The sequence below is a fragment of the Lactuca virosa genome, chromosome 2, assembly GCF_052849685.1.
Source record: "Lactuca virosa cultivar CGN04683 chromosome 2, Lactuca_virosa_CGN04683_v6, whole genome shotgun sequence".
Lineage (NCBI taxonomy): Eukaryota > Viridiplantae > Streptophyta > Magnoliopsida > Asterales > Asteraceae > Lactuca > Lactuca virosa.
The window spans coordinates 128,903,369-128,925,000 of record NC_136427.1 but is presented as its reverse complement, the minus strand read 5'-3'; the positions used below and the strand labels follow the sequence as shown (position 1 = coordinate 128,925,000).

At 37.1% G+C, this 21,632-nt stretch overlaps 1 protein-coding gene across 1 annotated transcript; it reads left to right on the top strand.

Annotated features, from left to right (window-relative positions):
- Positions 1 to 1,972: 1,972 nt before the first annotated feature.
- On the top strand, positions 1,973 to 4,232 carry LOC145156506 (xyloglucan endotransglucosylase/hydrolase protein 2-like). Its single transcript, XM_079075845.1, has 4 exons — positions 1,973 to 2,162; positions 3,166 to 3,266; positions 3,447 to 3,640; positions 3,801 to 4,232. The coding sequence occupies exons 1-4, from the start codon at positions 1,973 to 1,975 to the stop codon at positions 4,189 to 4,191; spliced, it is 876 nt and encodes a 291-aa protein (XP_078931971.1). The 3' UTR covers positions 4,192 to 4,232.
- Positions 4,233 to 21,632: the final 17,400 nt, after the last annotated feature.

Genomic DNA, 21,632 nt, shown 5'->3' with positions numbered 1-21,632 from the left:
AAGAGAAGAGGAAGGAGGATAAAACTAATCTTTAGTAACATTTGATGTGATCATTCCTATTGCATCAATATATATATATATATATATATATATATATATATATATATATATATATATATATATATATATATATATATATATATATATAGACATAGTCCACATATAAAATAGCATTGTAGTTTTTATGTATTGGAAATTTAATGTTTATATTTGATTCTTTTATTTATAAACATTTAGGTACATTCTAATTATGCCTCATAATAATCTATTTTATATTTTCATAAATTAAATATAAGATTGATTGACCAAGATATAATTTTGTGATATTTAACTGCTTGAAAAATACCGTTAACCACGTTCCGTTGTTTTGGTTCGTATAATTGTCAAATTCCGATCCCTCACAACTATTAGGCACAAGTTTGAATATAGAAATTAAATTACTTATAAACCGAAGACGCGTTGAAATAATAATTAAATTTCGCATTTGAATGACGTTATTTGCTAGATATCACGAACCGTTTTTAGTTCGAAATAATACGTCGTAACGGAATTTATCAATAGTCACTAGTTTTATTTTCACAAGACAATTTCTAAATAAAACATGTTAAATTTCTCAAACCATTTTTGATATTGGTTGAGTTGGAATCAGGCTGAGTGTGCTCTCACGACGTAACAAGGGTCGGTCATGACATGAGACTCAATGGTGGACAATATTGGTTGTTGACTTTGACTTTGATCGTTAACTTTTGGTATGGGTTGACTTTTGGTCAAATTTCTATTTTTAGAAGGTAGTCTTAAGTTTTACATTGTGTGGGTTATTAGGAGGTGTTTGACACTCATTCGTTGGTTAGGAGAGAACTGTTGGATGTTGACCGCATGGCATGGAGTTGAGCTTTTTAGCCCATCAACTACCTTATGGGTTACCGGTAGGCATGCACAAACCGGTTCATTTTTCAAACCGAACCGGTTCGGTTCACTCCCTAGCCAAGCAAAACCGGTTCAGCCTCAAACCGGTTCGGTTCAAACCGGTTCACTCAAAAAATTAGTCGAACCTATCTAAACCGGTTACACCGGTTCTAAACCGGTTCGGTTCGGTTCCATACCGGTTCCAAACCGGTTCACACGATATAAACCGGTTCTAAACCGGTTTCAACGACTAAAATCTCGAACGGGTGTAAACCGGTGGTTCGGTTCTCAAACCGGTTCGGTTCACTGTGGACCGGTTCAGCGTAAACTGGTTTACCGGTTCTTTGACCGGTTCGGATCTTGAACCGGTTTTTTTGTGCATGCCTAGTTACCGGTAAATCACTACCTTATAGGCTACTTGTAAATCTTCTCCACTATAATTGCAAAGCGGGTTGCTAGATGGGCGAAATGGGAACCTATTTTTACATAGTCAAAATAAACAAATTTGATATTAAAATAAAGAATAAAATGAATTGAGACATGTTAAAGAAAATGGGTAATAAATAATTTTATTGATTGAAACAAATGAAAACGCATGTGTTTATTAATCTCTGGGCCATGTCAAGAAAATGGATTAGAAAAAATATATTTGGTAATGATAACTATTTAATATTAATGTCACTTCTAAAAGCAATATTATTATTTATATGTATATGAAACATATTTTAATTAAATATTTATAGGTCAATGTTAAACAAATTTACAATTAAACAAATGATTTTATGTACAGTTATTAAATATTTATATAAACTAATTTATCCGACATGATGTAATTAACTAATTATATTATGGATTGTGGGCATGAGGATATTAAAACCAAATATCTTGTAGAAAATGCAAAAAGAATATCATGTATAAATATTCTCATTCGTATTTTAATACCTACACACAAGCATATATTGATTTGTTGGATGTCTTTGTACATTATACTTATACCTAGACACAACCAACTTAATTTGTCCGGGTTATTTTTTAGCAATAATCATAATTTTTTTGCAACGATCAAATGGGTCTTCATCTACGGATGGTAACGAAGATGATGGTCATTTTGTCTGAAGTAATTTTCTTGCTTAGAGTTAGTGATGCAACACAGAATGCTAGCTTTGATGAAAATTATAAGATAATTTGGGGAAATCAGCATGTTCAACTTCTTAATCAAGGGCGAGAGGTTCAGTTGTCATTGGATAAATCCTCAGGTTTTCTACTAAATTGTATTTTTTCTGAATGAATAATTTTTACTTGTTTTTTCAAAGTAATTATTTAGATTCTATATTAAATTTGTTTTATCACTAACAAAAATAATAATAATTTTACATAACCATATTATTCTGGTTTTCAAATACTCAAATGAGAATTTATATATATATATATATATATATATATATATATATATATATATATATATATATATATATATATATATATATATATATATATATATATATATATATATATATATATATATATATATATATATATATATATATATATATATATGACAAATTAACTCCAATTTTAATTTGATGAGTTTGTTTAGTAGGATTCATTATTTTATGACTATATAGATGAATTTGATTCAAGGATTATGATGGAGTTGTTTGGTTTGCTCACAATTTTGAGGATTTTTTTAACATGACTTGTTTTCTAAGTTACGTACCATACAAACTATAACTTTTAAGGAACTAATAAATCGATCAGGTCTTTTTAACTAAAATTTTAAGGCTAATCATAGATATGGGAATTTGTTTTTCGATATTAAGAAAAATGTATGACCATATGTCATTAGAAAAGATAAGACACTTCGACTTCGACTTCGACGTAACAAATACACATTTCCTAAAATAATGTTAATCCTTTGATTTATGCATTTTTTTTATATTTTTTAGAGCTTTATTTTTATCGGAAAAAATATATATACCAAAATACATAAATTCCATGATCTACGAATAGACATTTATATCGATATATAAACATAACAAATTTAAGAAATTTGGTCATTATCAAGATCACTCCATCCAACTTTTACACTTGCATTCTTGTCATTCATAGGTGAGCGACCAATGTGATTCATATGTGAATATATTCAAATTCGCATTAAAATGTCATATAGTTAAATCATTGACCTAAAAAATACACATGCATATCTACACTTTTACTCATATCTACACTAGTAACATGTACTTATAAATTTATTTGTAGGTGCTGGATTTGGGTCAAAATTATATTTTGGATCGGGATGCTTTCAAATGAAGATTAAGCTACCGACTAAAGATTCCGGTGGTATTGTTACTGCTTTTTATGTGTGTACAAATGCTTTAAACTTGTCTTCATAGTTCATATATATATATATATATATATATATATATATATATATATATATATATATATATATATATATATATATATATATATAACAAACCTTAAAGATCAATGATTTATGTATCTGGTAGTATGCTTCTCATTATGTTGAGTTAATGTAGTTATTTCTAAATAAATCTGTTCACGAAGAAATGGACTTTGAGTTCTTGGGAAATCGGCCGGGCAAACCAGTCATTTTACAAACGAACGTATTTACAAATGGTCTCGGTGGTAGAGAGCAAAAATTCAGTCTTTGGTTCGATCCTGGTGCGGATTTCCATTACTACAAATTGTTATGGAACGACCATCAAGTTGTGTACGCGTGTATCTTCTTTTATCGGAAATTACATACATCATATTGATATCAAAATTTATAGGTTTTGTTAGCTTGATTGTGTCCAATGATCAAGAAAAGAAAACCATTCAATTTATAAACAAATATATTTACTAATGGTTACATTTTATATTCATTTCAGGTTCTTTGTAGATGACACACCAATAAGAGTATATAAGAACAACATAATTAGAGGTGTTGGGTACCCTAATCATACATTGCAAGTGATTACGAGCTTCTGGGATGGATCAAGTTGGGCTACTGATGGTGGAAAAACAAAGGTCAATTATTCAAATGCACCATTCCACGTCAATTTCCAAGATTTTAACATTGATGGGTGCATCTCGATGCCTAATAGTCCTAATAAGGATTGTGCTTCTCAAAAGTATTGGTGGAACAATAAAAAATATTGGCAATTGAACCCCCAACAACTGAAATCATTAGAAGATGTAAGGAAAAAGTATATGAAATATGACTATTGTACTGATAAGAGTAGGTATCCTACCCCTCGTCCAGAGTGTAGTGAAAAATGATGGGTAATAATTTGTATTACATTTAATGAGGTATCTTCTAACTCTAGAAATAACACACAAGGATTATGGTCCTTCATTTCGCAAAAGATGTACAAATTAGGAAGGATAACATTATAAAAAATTACAACAATACCTTAGATTTCATATAATTTTTTACAACTTACTTTAAAGATATAATTACAAGAATACCCCATAATTTAAAAGGCTTTTAAGATTATAAAGTTCTTGAAAAAGACTAGGACAATTTTCAAAGTTTTTATTATGATTTATTTTTAATTGAAAGATTGAATCGCTTATTGGGTATGTAAAAGTGGAAATATAACTCAAATAATTAGTAATTAACTCAAATACATATGTTGCTATTTGCTAATTAACAACCCATTTTTCATTTGGTGGTAATTTTCGAGGGATTTTGCTATGGATTTTCGGGGGATTTTGCTATGGACTGAATTTTTGATTTTTGGTAAACCATAGGGACCATTTATGTAATTTCGTCTTCATTTGATGACCAAGTTATATCCCCATCCAATGAGAGAATGCACAAGAGCATGCTTGGTCTCCTTTTTCTCTCATTGTCCCCTCTTATTATTTGCTCGTTTTCCCTTCCTCTAGCCCAATAAATAAAATGCCTCATCCACCATATGTAGGGCACGCATAAGAGACCTCCACACTTGGCTTTACCTCTCACATACAGTTCTAAGATAAGATGGTTCTCTCCATAATAGAGAAATTATTTCAAAGTATAGACCATTTAACTTGATCGTTGGAGCATGCTCCCTAGGCTCATGTCTTAGGAAGGTTCTAACGATTCTCTTCTATGATGCTAGCTAGGACCCAAGTCGAGAACCGCAAGCGAAACAAAGGATCGGGTAGCCCCTAAATCAAACAACACCAAAACAAAAATACCATTCACGAGGAACGATCCTAAAATAAAACATATAAATATAAGCAACAATTCATTATAAATAAAAGATAAGGAGAAGATACTTACCCGTCACCACATCTAGTGTCGCGCGAGCCTCCTTGGCCGTCAACTAGAAAGCCCTGATCCTCACCACAAGCGCATCCGTCTTGCCCTGGCGGCCGGTAATCCGAAGAGTTGCAGGAGCAGGTGCTGACACCGCTCCTGCTGCAGCCAAATTCGGACAATGGGCCTTCTTGTGGCCCCTCTGATTGTAATGAAAGAGAATCAGATTAGATACCAGGTGGTGGTGGTGGTAGCAGTGCAATCCCTGCTAATAAGACCCGTCCGGCCGCACTTGAAGCAGCCAAAATCACCCATCCTGCACGCCCTATCATGCATCCTGCCTCACTTGCCACAACGGCCCCAGCCCTACTGGCCCTTCCTCCTTGTATCAACAACCTTGGGCCTTTTTCCCGAACCCCATGATACCTGAGCCTCATCCGACTTCCTCTTCCTCTCCATCTCGAGATCAATCTCCCTCTCCCTAGCCCTCTCTATCATATCTACTAGTGTCTTGCAACTGGATCGACTCACAAACAACCTAATATCGCTCCTCAACATCTCGTGATACCTCGCCTTCTTCATCTCCTCGTCCGCCACATACTGCGGAACCAAAAGTTCCCTCTCTCGAAACATTTCGGTGATCTCAGCCACCGTCTCAGTAGTCTGACGGAGATCCTGAAACTCTCGTGCCAACTGCTACACCTCAATCACCGGTGCAAACTCAAACCTGAACCCGGTCACAAAATCATCCTATGTAATCGTATAACCAACCTGATCACCAACAACGCGCCCCACCTCCTCCCACCAATCTCGTGCCCTGTCTTTCAGAAGACAGGAAGTGTGACATCCGTCAAAACTCAGGTTAGTACTCTTCTAGAACCTTATCAATTCCATGCGTGCACATAACTTGGCTTTAGATGCAACATGTTGAACTAGATCGCGACTTAATAGATCCCTCGGAACAAGTAGTGTAACTTAGCTTTTACTAAGCAGTCACATTGATATGTGAATACTCCAACTAGGTTGTAAAGTGCCAAAGTTCAATCTCAAAACAAAACACAAAACCATGTTCAATAGATCACGACTCAAGGGTAAGTTAAATATCCTAATTTATTAATCGGAACATATGACGTGCTTAACTAGTTTAAGTACTTATCAAACTAAATTTAATTAAATCATGATTTGATTTAATTACAAGTTGGAAATAATATCCAAATATCATAATTTGAATTATGAGCAAAAAGTATAATTCAAGGATTGTCTAATCCTACATTCATATGTGAACCCTTGTTTCAGTTATTTGAAATATAAAATTTGATTTTATAAAAATCAAACCATAAGTTATCATTTTTATAACTTAATTCAAGAGAATACAAGTTTATGAACTTATTTCTAAACACAAAATACTTGAATAAAAACCAAGAAATAAACTCTTGGAAGTTTACAAAAATACATGGAATATTTATAAAAACTAAAGATAATTTTTATAAAAATGATTAAGAGGCCATATTTATTGAAAATGAGACTTTCAAAGCCTCTTTAATCCCTTCCCTTCTCCCAAAATTCGTTCATAGGTTCTCTATCTCTCTCTCTCTCTCTCTCTCTCTGTCTCTCTCTCTCTCTCTCTCTCTCTCTCTCTCTCTCTCTTCTATTTCACTCTTTATTCCTTTCTCCAATGATGCAAAATCCCGAGGTCAGATTTTACATGTCTCTTTGAGGGAGTAAACCCGTTCTTAGAAGCAACTTCGTTGGGAGAGATTTTCCCATTAAATTTTTCACATGTTAGCTCACATATTTGGAGTTTTGTGGCCGATTTTGGTGGAGTATAGTCCCAAAGAGACGACGAGAGAGATGGTCTATCCAGAGAGACATAAATTCACTTTATCTCTTTCTTTTCTCTAAAAACACTATCTACTTCTCCCAACTCTTTCCACCAAAGATCAGCCTTCAAAACATGAAAATAATGAGATATGTGGGTGTTTTTGATTCCTCAAAATCGAATTCAAGGTAAGAGACTCCACTCTCTCCATCATTCTCTTCATCTTGATGCAAGTTTTAGTTTGTTTTCTCTTCATCATTGGATTCTATGCCCTTTAAAGGCTAGAATCTTTCCTTTCATCTTGATGTTTGTAGATTATCACCATAACATGAATCATATATTAAAAATGGTGATAATCCATTATCAAACCAATGTTAAGATCAAAGATTAACCCATACATGCTCTTACAACTTTAAAAATCAGATTCTACTCCATCTTCTTCAAAATCCATTTTCGTATGGTTGAAATGTGTAACATCCCAAAATTCAAGGCCAAAAATTTCATTTTTAAATAAGTTATTATAAAACCAACAGTATAAGGAAACATCCATAATATCATGTCATGTCAAAACCAAAGTAGAAATAATCAAAACATGTTATCATAAAACAATATCAGAGTGTAATCCCAAAGATCTCATGTGCGGAAAACCATAGTGTGATGCGCTGCGATCGAACCAGATCCTTTCCTTTAAAAACGAGTACCTGAAACCAAAACTGTAAACCGTAAGCACGAAGCTTAGTGAGTTCCCCCATCATACCACATACCATACAATCACATATTTCCAGGCATATCTGGGTGCCCGACCTACCCTGCTAAGCATACCGACGTGCTCAACCTACCCCACTGTCAGGCATATCTGGGTGCCCGACCTACCCCTTCGGTATCTTTCAACTGGTAACCGGGAGCTTGCCTCCACTTCGGTATCTTTCAATCGGTAACCGGGGACTATTTCACCCCTACCACTACCACATAAAAGCGTAACATAAACACATAAATCACATACTGCCTAGCATATCTGGGTGCTGGCCTACCCCTTCGGTCCTGTTGACCGGTAACTGGGGACTATTTCACCCCTACTACTACCACATAATATCATATCATACTAACACATAAACATAATAGGTAGTAGCAAACATAGACAATTATCACAAAGACAATCATCTAACAACTCCTACTGGTGGGCAGACATTGTGGCCGTAGACCCACCGCTACTGGAAGGTAACTCACCTCACACTGCTGAAGTCTCGTAGACACAATCCCAGCTGCTGGATGACAGCTTCCCGAACTGTCAATATCAAAACATCACCCAATTAATAATTGGGTTCCACTACATAACCATAAGTACATTCTTTGGATAATTACTACATCACCCCAAGCTTGGCTTATTCAAGCCTAAGGCCCAATCCATAGGCCCAAAGTCAATTAGGAATCAAAGCCCAACACATGGCCCAATTTTCTAAATTGGGCCCAAGCCTATACATGGTCTTATTCAAAGGCCCAACCATTTATTCCAGTCCAACATTTGACATTCTAGTGGCCCAATATCATATAATCATTAAGGCCCAAACTATGGCCCATCTATGGCCCAATTTTCCAAATTGGGCCCAAACCCTCATATGGGCCTTACCCTAAGCCCATCAACATATACTAGAGTCTATATGATTATTCTTCGATGGCCCATTAATAATCAAATAACCAAAGCCCAATGGAAAGGTCCAACTCAAGGCCCAAGTGAAATAAGGGTTTCACATAAAATGATGATTAGGGTCAAGTTTTCCTACTTAACCCATTAAGGACTTAATCCATTAAGTCCAATATTAACTTAGGTGGGTTGCAAAGGATTATTAATTATTATATTAAATTCATTAAATAATCTCGATGCGGTCCCGATAAGTCCCAAATTAGGGTTTCATGGCATTAGGGTTTTCCAAACCCTAATTAGGGTTTCCAACCCAATTACTAGCCCATTTATCAATTTGTGGGGCTTTTAGGTCAATTAGGGCTTTATTGGGCCTATTAGACCCACTAGAATATCATTAAGCCCATTAGGGTTTTATTGGGTCAATTAGGGATTACAAGGCCCATTAGGGTTTCAAGCACCCCAAACGAATCAAACTTAACGAGGTAGCACACCGCCACCCGACACGACGGCAGGTGGCGGCAGCCACCACCCCACGGTGGTGGTTAGGGTTTCTTTCCATTATCCAAATTGTAATTTACACTTTACAATGCTGAAACTCAAAATAAACACACACACTAAACAACATAAACACACACACAGCCACCCTATTATGACCGGTGGTGGTAGAAGGTGGCAGCCACCATGGCTGGCAGCCATGGTGGATATCTATTCCGTTTTCCGGCCATCAACACCTTCTACAACAAAACACACACACCTACATGATTTCTATTTGCCCAAAAGGTCCAGCCACCCTCCCCTGGTGGCTCACGGTGGCGGCAGCAACACTAAAAAGGCAGCAGCAACGGCAATTGCGATGTTAGCCACCACCCTATAGTGGTGGCGGTGGTCTTTCTTGGTCCTCAGCCGAGCAAACGAACTCACACACTCGCAAGCACGAGCTGGACACCGAACTACTCTCAACTCAGCCACCGCGGTGGCAGGTGACGACCGGAAACGCCGAAACGGTGACCCAAGGCCACCGGTCAATTCCTGTCGACGTGAATGACACCAAATCACAAAAAGAATGAAGAAAAATGAGTATATGGGTGGCACGATCCATACCGAGAGCTTCCGATTCACACCTGTCGTGCATAGCGGCGAACACAGCGTGGTTCACCGGAGGAGAGCAACGACAGTCGTCTGCCGGCTTCTTTGTGTTGCACTTCGTCGCTGGCAGCAGCTTCGCCGACGATGTGGTTGCGGAGGACTCCAGCTTCAACGACAAGGAGGCGGTTGGCGATGGTTCTCCGGTGAACTCCGACGGCGATAAACATGGCGGCTGGAGAAAGATAGAGTGAGGGTGGCGGCCGAATGAAGCATCTAGGGTTAGGGTTTGGCTGGTGGTGACGTTTTATACCCGGCTCCATAAAAAGATTGCCATAATGTCAAGATCGGCCCTCCCTTTCTCGTTTTCTTTCAAAGTAAATCCAAAAACTACCTTTTCAACCCTGCCCTCTAAAATTCTTCTCAAATCAAGCCCAAAACTTACGCTTTAGCCCCTGACCCATAAAATCTTTTCAACTTTAACCTCATCTTTACCAAACAGCCCCTTAACCTCTAAAATCTTTTCAAAAGAAGTCCCATAAATTACCATTTAGTCCCTGCCTTCTTAACTACTTACAAAACTAATCTGAAACTTACACTTTTAACCCTCAACTTCTAAAATTCTTCATAATTTAGTCCGGGACTTACATTTATTAATTTATTTAAATAAACGGGGCGTTACAAAATGGTTTTTAGAATATCATGGATGTGTTTTGACACCATGAGTGTGTGGAAAATAAGGTTGCATGTTCTTGACCTTAGCACAAAATCGATTTTCAAGTTAAGAACATCAAGCCCATTTCCTAGAGTTCTTGAGAACAAACATTTTGTACTTGAATGCATGTTTGTTTTTAATCATTTAAAAACAATTTTGTTTATGGAAACATGACTAGAACATGCATGAATCTTGATATCTTTAAAAGATTTTAAAATATTTTCTCAAAGTAATGATTAAAACTCACTTTTCCAACCCACTAGCATACATGCAATCTTCTAGATTTATTTAACTGACTTTGAACTTTCTAACCCAAGTGGTCTCACTGTAAAAAATTAAGAATTATATTTTTGATGATTTTTACAAAACAGTTGCTCTAACAGCACTTTTCTGTGACCACTAGTTTTTCATTACATGATCAAGGACCTTACACCCCATAATAAATCTGGGGAAAATTATGTTAGGAACTTAACACATCTATCTTAGAATACCTAAAATTTTATGAACTAAAACGTTATAGAGGTTTCTACACAAATTATTGAACTTTCAGCTGCATTTGGAACTCATGCATTTGCTAGTGCTACATTTCATAACTTGTTGGGGATGAATACCCCCATTTAGCTCGAAATAATTTTGAGACAAACTGTTTTATACAAGTTCATGTTTTCAAGGGATGTTCTATAAAACCCCAAATGCTAGAACAAACTCTTTATTTTTCTACAAATATAAGGATTTAATGGCCAAAAATTCAAAATAAATACTTATTGATGAGATAAAAATATGAAAAATTATAAATCTGATTTATGTATGAAATAAGGATTCCACCTAAATTTTCATACAATTTGGTCTCCATTTGGTATTTTATTCAAAATTTGCATTGAATTAGAGCATGAATTTACAAAACCAGGTCTTATTACTCAAATGCACAAAACAATATTTTTCCCAGCTTTGGGAACCTTATTAGAACCTGTACCAATTAAGTTGGGATTTTTTACAACTGTTTACTATTTATTTCTAATTTTTAATATTATTTAGCCATAAATTACATAGAAATATCAAATGACCTTCAAAAATCACTATAAAAATTATGAACAACCATAACCTCTGTTAGAACCAGAAAATAAATTTTTGTAATTTTTGGAGTTCATCTCCATGCCTTTGTGGATTTTTGAACACAAGACACCACGAATCCAATATTTACCGATAATGAACCGAACAAACTTTGTGCACTTTGTAACATCACTAGTTGGCTAAGTAGTTACTAGATTATGGCTAGTGACTAATGACTTACTAGAAACTTATTGTTCCGTAGGACGCTAGTAGGGATCGAACCCGACGACGTCAAATCGCGATACATGAACCGCAAACTTTCCCTTGTGAGTATTCAAAGCCCCCTTTTTACTGTTTTCATGTTTTGGGGTGGAAAGCATGCTACTATTTATGAGCTATATTTACTATTTATGAACTCGTGGAACTTTGTTTTATGAACGTGCTGAACTTTGTTTTATGAACTTGTTGAACTCTATTTTATGAACTTGTTAGAACTCTATTTTGTGAACTTACTAAGCCTTGTTTTATGAACTTGGAACGATACTCTTTTATGAACTTTCTGTTATGAACTTGTGCTATGAACTTTATGCTATGAACTCTTGATATGAACTTTGTGATATGAACTTGTTATGAACTTTGTATGTTAAGTCCCTAAGAACCGAACTACAACCTATTAACTTGTATTTGAGTCGGCGGTCTTATGGATAACACTATTTGGGGTAGACAACCCCCACTCACCTAGAACCGTGAGTGCATTTTTCCGTGAACTGACATCATGGGAACCATGGACATGATGGAATAGGGCAAGAACGGTCGTTAGGCTTGGTTGTGAACGGAGTGCTTTGGCATTCAACACTCACTTTGAGTTGGAACTTTTGTTGAAAAAATCTATATTTTCTTAATGAAACGATGTACCTTTATAAACTTGTGAAATCACCAACTATTTTATAGTATACCCTCATTTTTGCATGCTTTTTATGAAACGGTCAGTAAGCCAGTTTAAGACGCCATAATGATTTATGTTTATTGCTCTTGTTATGTACTAGACTATGTAGTATGGAACTAAATGTAATATTGTTTTGAATATGATGTAAACATAAAAATGCTCAATGATTATGGTTGGTAATCCTATTTACCTTGTGTTATGAGACCTTAGCCTGTCACCCTTCGTGTTTCCGCTTTAACGGGGTGTGACAGGAAGCAAGTCTGACCTCTACCCCCTCGGGGCAACTACTGTTGCGGAAGCCGTTAGCAACATCCTCTAACCACCTCCTGGTTGTTATCGGGTCCTTCTTCCCGTGATAGTCTGGAGCTCCACATGCCCAAAACTCCCTGAAGGTTAAAGAACGCGCTCCCATCAAGGCCACCATCTCAGAACAAAACGAGCTCTACCGCTAATCCAAAATCTCCAGAATGCCCTCCTTGACCGTACCAAAGATCATAGAAGTCTTCTCAAGAATGCAATGCGTAATCTCATACGAAATGAACTCCCTCGTCTGCTCATCCAACTGCCCGACTCTAGATCCTGAGCCCGATCCCACCCCAACACCAGAACTGCCAACAGGTCTGCCCCGTAGAGTTACAATACTGAAAATAGACCATATAAACCATCAGAATAAGCATCAGAATATATCGAGGGACCACTAACTCTACAAGCTCCCTGGTTTCATCGTAGATCTCCTTGAATCGAGTACGGATCCTCTGCTTCCAATAGTACGGGCCCATACTCACTTCCACATATATCCGTACTTTCCTCAAGGATTGCCTTGAATCCTCCATGTCACGTTATATCCATAAAATTAGCCCTCATCAAGATAAGGCTCCCAGCACTAGATCTCATCCTAGATTTTCTTAGGGCAAACTCCACACCACTCTGAGCCATCAGCTGCAGAAGGAACTCCCGCTAACTTCCTCTAACTAGCTCACGAATACAATTACATATCACCAAAACTGGATAATTCTTCGAATGAGAGGTCTCACACTACAACGGTTGGACTCAAACAAGAGCTGCGCAATAGAGTTAAAACCTAACCTTCTAAAATTATTCAGTTCCCATAATATGTAACTTAGCATATTCTCTTACTAGTTAGCTAAAGCTAGTGAGAACTCCTAAAAATCACAAAGCAAGAAGCACTCGAGCATGAAGTAATCAGAACCAAACATCACTTAATCAGGCCATCCTATCACTGACTGATCGGTACTAGCATGCAAGTCTACAAGCTCATACAATAGGCATACAAAGGCACTTTTATCTTTCTGATTGGGGAAACTTAGGCACTTTTACTAGCATCACAAAACACGATACTAAAGTACTATCCTTTCCTTTCATATTGGATAAACTTTTATCTTTCTGCCTAATAGATTCTTCATATTAGTTCTGCTACTCTTTGAAAATTTTCAAAGTATCAGAATTGTGCTTAATCTTATAATCACAACCATGTTTACTAAAGCATTAGTAAATCATGACGAATAAAGTTATCATCCTTTGTGGTGGATCTGAATAGTCCATATCAACATGTACTAGATTTATTAGTCCTTCACTTTGACTCACATAAACATGTGATCAATGAATTAGTCATAATCTTCCAATGATCAAGATTTTCACACATCACACAATTCAAATTCCATGACTCCAAGTTTCTATCCAATTGAAACTTGGGCGATGAGAATTCCTTTTCACTTGGTTAATTATGACAATACCACAAGCAATATAACAAGAATCAAATCCACGATTAATATTGCTAATAATAGAATTGTAACCAACACTTTCATAAATGCCATTACAAGGAAATATAAAGAAAACTAGATAAATCAAAAGTTCACTTTTATTAATAATAAACGAAATTTTTTGGAACTTTTCCTTACAATGCAAAAATGAAAACAATGTTTCTACACATTTCCTAAGAAATCTGTCATAACTCCTAAGCAGTAGCTCTAAAATCTGATCGTCGAACCATGCAACAAAAATCTATCTCTCATGATCAGATTTAACTTACTCTTCTTAAGCTTCCTTCTTTCTCTTAGATCCTGCAAAACATCAAAATGTGATTATCACATCATGTATTAAGAATCTACGAATAGGAACTTACTAAAATAATGGACTTAGATAATGGATGTACCTGAAGTAGAGTCATACGAATTGACTTTACCATCTCTGAGATCTTTTAGGTAGTTAGGGCAGCTTTGCAACCAATTCCCCTCCAATTGGCAACTGAAACATATGGACCTTTTAGGATTAGCACATGGAACTATATCAGAACTAGCCTTTCTCTTTACCATATGGTCAAATGGTTTGACCTTGGCCGATCCATTTCCATTGGGAAGAGAAACCTTTTCTGGACTACCATTGTTGCCATTGTCAATGTCCATGGGAATTTTGGAGACAGATCCTTTAAACACTTCTTCTTCACTTGTGCTCTTAAGCATTTCACCTTCAGCAACAATCAACATATGTGTCGGATCAATTAGGGTCACGTCGTGGTCACTCATATAGTAGTCTTTAATGAACTGACTATATGACTCAGGAAGCGAAAGTAGAACCAAGTCAATGGCTAGCTCCCTCGGGAAAACGACACCCAACATCCCCAATCTGTCAATGTACGATTTCATTTTCCGAACATGCGCACACACACACTTTCCATCTTGATGTTTACATGCCAACAGGGCTTGAGTAATTTCGTTTTTTTCAACTTGAAGAAAGCATGACTTTGGGAGAGTTACTAGAGGAGGAGGAGGAAGAACTGAAGAAGCATGACCTTCATTTCTACCATTGCTCGAAGAAGGGAACACACTTTCACCTTGACCATAATGTGGAAGATCATCTTCAGAAGGTAGAGGAAAAACATTTCCAGAAGAATGAGGAAGATCATTGTTGTCTAAACTTGACATCTATAATAGGACAATAGAGAATTCAAGTTAGTTAATTTTAATCCTTAATTATTAACCCATAAATTTAAATTAAGGTTAGGATCCATATTTTCGATTCGAACTTTGAAGAGGGATGCCATAATCAAATTCCAATCTATTTTAGGTAGGTAAATCATTTACCAATTTCAATCTCATGAAACTCCTAGATATTTTGAGATTCATTGAATCTAATCAATGGCATGTTTAATCTCGATTATGCTCTCACTGTTGTGACTGGGATGCCGAGGATCACAAACGAGATGTTAATAACCATGCAAATTAGCTTGGTATTCTCGATGTCATTTATCATCTCCTTTTAATGTGCCGGTTAACCACACACGCTCCATTAATAAACGATAATTTTCGAGACATCCATTACCACCCTTTATTAGTCCCATATTAGTGTGCCGGTTAGCCACACGCTCTCCACTAAGGACTTATAAAGTGTATTGTGCAATTTCATGGATTAGCATCAAATTCACATTTTACTAAAGTAACTAAGAGTGGGATTTTAGAAAATAGTTTAGTTGCTTTTTATCATTATACTTTTAATGAGGTTATGTCCTATCAAAACCTGTTCGGCTAACGACCTCCACCAATCAAGGGAGCGGTGGATAAGAGTGAATACCCAATGGCAGTCATTTTATAGCCCGCTTCCTTAAACCCCCCCTTATAGATCAACTTCGTGAATGAGGCATACTAGCGGTTCGACTGACTTAGTCTTATACATATAATAAATATTAAACATTTAATTTTACATATAGTATCAGATGTATTTTAAAACATTTTAAAATTCTAAGGGTTTAATCTTTTAATAATTTAAACTTTTAATTTAATTAAATTTAAACCATCTTATGGATTTATCGATTATCTTTTAATTACTCATTTAATTAAATTAATAATAAGATCCATAAGGATGTATTTTAAAACTTTTCAAAATACTAGGGTTTTTAAAATTTAAATTTAAATTTCAAAATTAGGTGAATTTAATTTAAATTTAAAAATTAAAAACAAATGATTTAATAATATCTTATTAATTAAACATTTAATCAATTTATTAAATCAATTGATGATTATCCAATTAAATTAATGAAGATAATTTAATCCTAATTCTCCCCCCATAATTTTTTAAAATAGCAAATCTTGGGGAGGAAGGCAAGGATTTCAATCCTTGCCATTTTCGAAATCCTAGAGGGTTAAGGAAACCCTAATTTCGAAACTTATAGGGCAAGGGAAAGGGTTAAAACCCTTTCCTAATTTTTGAAACTTAGAGCTTAAGGAAATCCTAATTTCGAAAATCCCTATGTCGAAAAGGGTTTAATTTCCATAAACCTTAATTTATAAAACTCAATGTAATCAATTCAATAGAAAACAAGACAAGGCTCTGATACCACTGATGAGTTTTGAGCATAAAAAACAAAATCCTATGTGTGCATGCAGCCCAGACTGAAGATCTATGTTTTATCTAATTGAACATACAACATTTGAACATCAATTGGGAAACCCTAGGAGATCTATATTATTTTCGAAAATCAAAACTAGGGTTAGTAAACATACCTTTGATTGTTATGTAGCAATAACAATGAAACCTAGTCTTCTTGAAACCTTGAGAGCAAGCGTCACAAGTGTCACGCCTCTAGTGGTTCACACCGAATGCAAGCAAGAGGATGAGAAATGAGAGAGGAGAGGGAGAGCTAGGAATTTCGGCTGTTCCTTTAGGGTTTTAGATGGCCGAAATTCATAGGGTGTAGAGGTCTATTTATTGTGTAGATAGGATGCCCTGGATAACCTAATTTGAATATAAAATTATTAATTCAAATCTGGTAATTATCCACCTCCTTAATTATCCATATGGGATAATCTAGAAACCCTAGATTATCCTTAGGAATAGCATCCACCCTTCCCTAGGAACGTTTTGGAACCTCTTGCTCAACTATTGAACAATTGCATTTTAGCCCCTGTACTTTTAAATAATTCTTTTAATACCGAAATTAATTCCAATTAATTTATGATTAAATATTAATTAAATATTATTATTTCAAATTAATATATTATTCTCATAATATATTAACAAATAATTTATTTCAATTTATTAATCAAATAATAAATTCAACCTCTCTCTCCAAAAGTCATCATGTCCAGTTGCTAGTTTTGAGGGAAACCCAAAAGGATTGTGCTACAGTCAATTCAAGTATATACCAATTACAGTTATGAGCTTAGACATCTAATCTAACATAAATATCCTTAGAGTAAACTAATATTCTGATGGCCCAACAAGGCCCTAACCATAAAGAGTCCAACATGGCCCAACACCGTGAGGCCAAACGATTCGAAGCCCATCTGTTGAGTACGCAGGGAGTACTCAGCTCGTACGCTAAGCGTACTTGCTTTGGGGCTTGTACGCGCGGTGTACCAGCTTGTATGCCTAACTTACTCCCACCTTAGCCACTTTTCTTCATTGATCACTTAATCGCTGAAGACTTCACTCCAACACTTAGATATGACTTCCCTAATGTGGCTTATCATGTAAAGTTCGCAACTTTACGTGCATGCATGGCTTAATGGGGCTCTAGAGCTCAAAAAGAGCTTAATAAATGACTTAACACATGCATGAGTCCATAAACACCATAAAGTTTCCACCTTTAAGCTTGAGGAACCCTTAATATGTCCAGATCTAAAAGGCTGAACTCCATAAACGACCTTAGCTCACAAGAGCCAACCAAAAGGGACCAAAATAGCCAAAACAAGCCAATGAATAGATCTATGAAATGAGTTGACAAGCTTTGAACTTTATACCTCAAATGCCACGAAATGGAGATGATAAAGCTGGATCTCAAAGCTCTTCTCCAAAAGATGAGTCTTCAACCTTCTCCTTCCTCTTCAAAATGCACAAAACACACCAAAATTGCTTCACAAGAGATCCAAAGGCAACACGCAAGGCTAAGGGACAAAATTAGGGTTTTAAGGGTAAGGAGGCTGAGTAAACATGTCCAAAAGAGGCTATCATATGGATTATATAGGGTGAAAACCCAAAACTTAGGATCACTTATTCGAAGGTCTATTCGATCTTGATTATATACAACTTGTATACACTATGTGATTATAGGAGGACCCAGTATGAGTTACACTATATAAATTCATTAGAAGTGTTGCTATAAATTTCATAATTTGAAATCGCGATTGTTTACTTATTTTAGTAGACTTCTATTGTAAATCGCTATCAGAACACTATAAAGGTCAGGATATGATACATTTAGAACTAAGATATATCTTGTTTAATATCACCTGACTCTTGACCACTATAGAGGACTTATCGCCACGTCCTCATTAATCTTTTTAGAAAAAGATGCCGCCACGTAGATCAAACAGGCGTGTCAACAACACACAATCAACTCCACCACCGCCACCACCTCCACAATATGACCCTGCTGTTTTCCAAGCAACAGTAACAGCCGCCGTGGCAGCCACCATGACGCAAATCAACGCAAGTGGTACTAGTGGGCTGGTAGTGGTACCGACAATTCTAACCACGGCGAAAGCCACGGACACCCAAGGGAGTGTTCATACAAAGACTTCACGAATGCTAAACCCAAATCTTTTGATGGCACTGGAGGTATCATTGTTTTAACACACTGGTTCGAGAAGACAGAATCAGTGTTTGAAATATGTGCGTGCCCCGAAGCTAGCAAAGTCAAATTTGCAGTATGCACATTCCTGGATAGAGCTCTCTTATGGTGGAATGACTATGTCATGTCGTTAACTCTCCCAGTAGCTAACGCCATGAGTTGGGAAGACTTAAAAGTTCTGATGATGGCAGAATATTGCCCAAGAGGCGAGGTACAAAAGCTAGAGCAAGAGCTCTGGGGTCTGACGATGAAGGGCTCCGATATTGCTGCTTACATTGCCAGATTCAGTGACCTGGCTATTCTTTGTCCCGGGATGGTCACCCCGGAAAGTTAGAAAATGGAAAGGTATATCTGGGGACTATCTCCTCAGATCCGAGGGAACGTAATAGCTACCAACCCACTTACTTTCGATAGTGCCAAGCGTCTGGCACAAACACTCGTGGATCATGGAGTTCGCCAAGGCTTCATGACCGTTATTCCCGAGCAACCCAAAGAGAATGGAAACAAAAAGAAGTTTTGTAACAAAAGAAAGGGTCAATCGTCGCAAGAGCCCTTAAAGAAGCAACAAACTGTGGCAGTCCATGCTGCTACTGTTCCTGCTATTGTTCCTGCTGCTCCAGCACCTCCCACTCGATTTGCTGGAAACCTTCCGAAGTGTAACAAGTGCAACTTCCATCACACGGGTGTTTGCAGGTAAATGCATTTCAAAAACTGCAACAGAAAGGTGCACACCGCCCATTTCTATAGGGAGCCAGCACAACCAATTACCCAGGTCCCCGACGGAGGAGTAAGCCAGGCTTGTTATGGGTGTGGTGAAACTAGGCACTTTAAGAGGGACCGTCCGAAAGGAAAGAATGTTGGCGGTGTGGGAAGAGTGCTAACGATCGGGAAGGAAGAAGCAATATCAGATCCCATAGTGGTCACGGGTACGTTTCTTCTCGATAACTCTTATGCATGCATACTTTTTGATAGTGGTGCGGATAGGAGTTTCGTTAGCCATAAATTTAAACATCTACTCAAACAAAAACCACAATCACTAAACGAAAAATTCACCGTCGAGATGGAAAACAGAAAAACAGAGAGCACTAACGACATATTCATAGGCTGTACCCTTACTCTAAACGACTATTCTTTTCAAATCGACCTTATGCCGATCTCAATAAAAAGCTTCGACATTATCATCGGCATGGATTGGTTAAGTCCTCACATTGCTGATATTCTATGCTATGAAAAGCCTATTTGCCTTAATCTGCCAAGTGGCGAAACCCTCGTCATCTACGGCGACAAACCCGGTACGAACCTTCACATCATCTCTTGCGTCAAAGCCCAAAAATACCTACGCAAGGAGTACCACACATTCTTAGCTCATGTAGTGAATGAGAAGCAAGAAGTAAAAGACATAGAGAGCATTCCCGAAGTATGTAATTTTCCCAACATTTTCCCGAAGATCTTCCAGGAGTTCCTCCTGAACGCCAAGTTGAGTTACGAATCGACTTGATTCCTGGAGCTACCCCCGTAGCCAAATCCTCGTACCGTCTAACACCAGCAGAGATGCAGGAACTATCCAACCAACTAAATGAACTGCTCAGCAAAGGATTCATCAGACCGAGCTTTTCACCCTGGGGAGCACCGGTCCTGTTCGTGAAGAAAAAGGGTGGATCATTCCGTATGTGCATAGATTACCGCGAACTAAACAAGCTTACCATTAAGAACCGATACCCTCTACTGCGAATAGACGACCTGTTCGACCAACTCCAAGGAGCAAGCTACTTTTCAAATATCGAACTGAGATCAGGGTATCACCAAATACGAGTCCAGGAGGATCATGTTCCCAAATCAACATTCCAGACTCGTTATGGTTACTACGAGTTTGTAGTGATGCCCTTCAGTCTGACAAATGCACCTGCAATGTTCATGGATTTAATGAATCGGGTATGCCGACCATTCCTAGACAAATTCGTGATAGTATTCATAGATGATATATTTATCTACTCACAAAGTAAGGAAGAAAATAGTTAGCACCTGAGACAAGTTCTAGAAACATTAAGGGCAGAGAAGCTATATGTGAAGTTCTCAAAGTGCGAGTTTTGGATTAGGAAGGTAAGTTTCCCTGGTCACGTGGTGAACGAAGAAGGAATACACGTAGACCCATCCAAAATCAAGGCAATCGAGAACTGGTCAGCGCCACGAACGCCAACAGAGATCCGTCAATTCTTAGGACTTGTTGGCTACTATCGCAGGTTCATACAAAACTTCTCCAGAATTGCTAAGCCTCTTACCACCCTGACTCAGAATGGTGTAACTTTTAGCTGGGGAGAGAAAGAAGACACCTCATTCCAAACGCTAAAGCAAGCCCTGTGCAGCGCACCTATCTTGTCTCTTCCAGAATGGACAGAAGACTTCGTAGTATACTGCGATGCATCCAACCAGGGACTAGGTTGTGTACTTATGCAACGAGGAAAGGTTATTGCCTATGCCTCGAGACAGCTAAAGACACATGAGGTCAACTACACCACTCATGACCTTGAGTTGGGAGCAGTAGTGTTTGCTCTGAAGATCTGGAGGCACTACCCTTACGGTACAAAGTGCACCATCTTCACGGACCACAAAAGCCTCCAGCACATCTTCGATCA

Bases quoted from the DNA above. Each gene is read 5' to 3' on its own strand.
- LOC145156506 (XM_079075845.1), top strand. From the start codon at position 1,973: ATGGGTCTTCATCTACGGATGGTAACGAAGATGATGGTCATTTTGTCT. The intron at 2,163-3,165 runs GTTTTCTACTAA...ATTTATTTGTAG, and splicing joins GTCATTGGATAAATCCTCAG to GTGCTGGATTTGGGTCAAAA. The intron at 3,641-3,800 runs GTACGCGTGTAT...TATTCATTTCAG, and splicing joins TGGAACGACCATCAAGTTGT to GTTCTTTGTAGATGACACAC.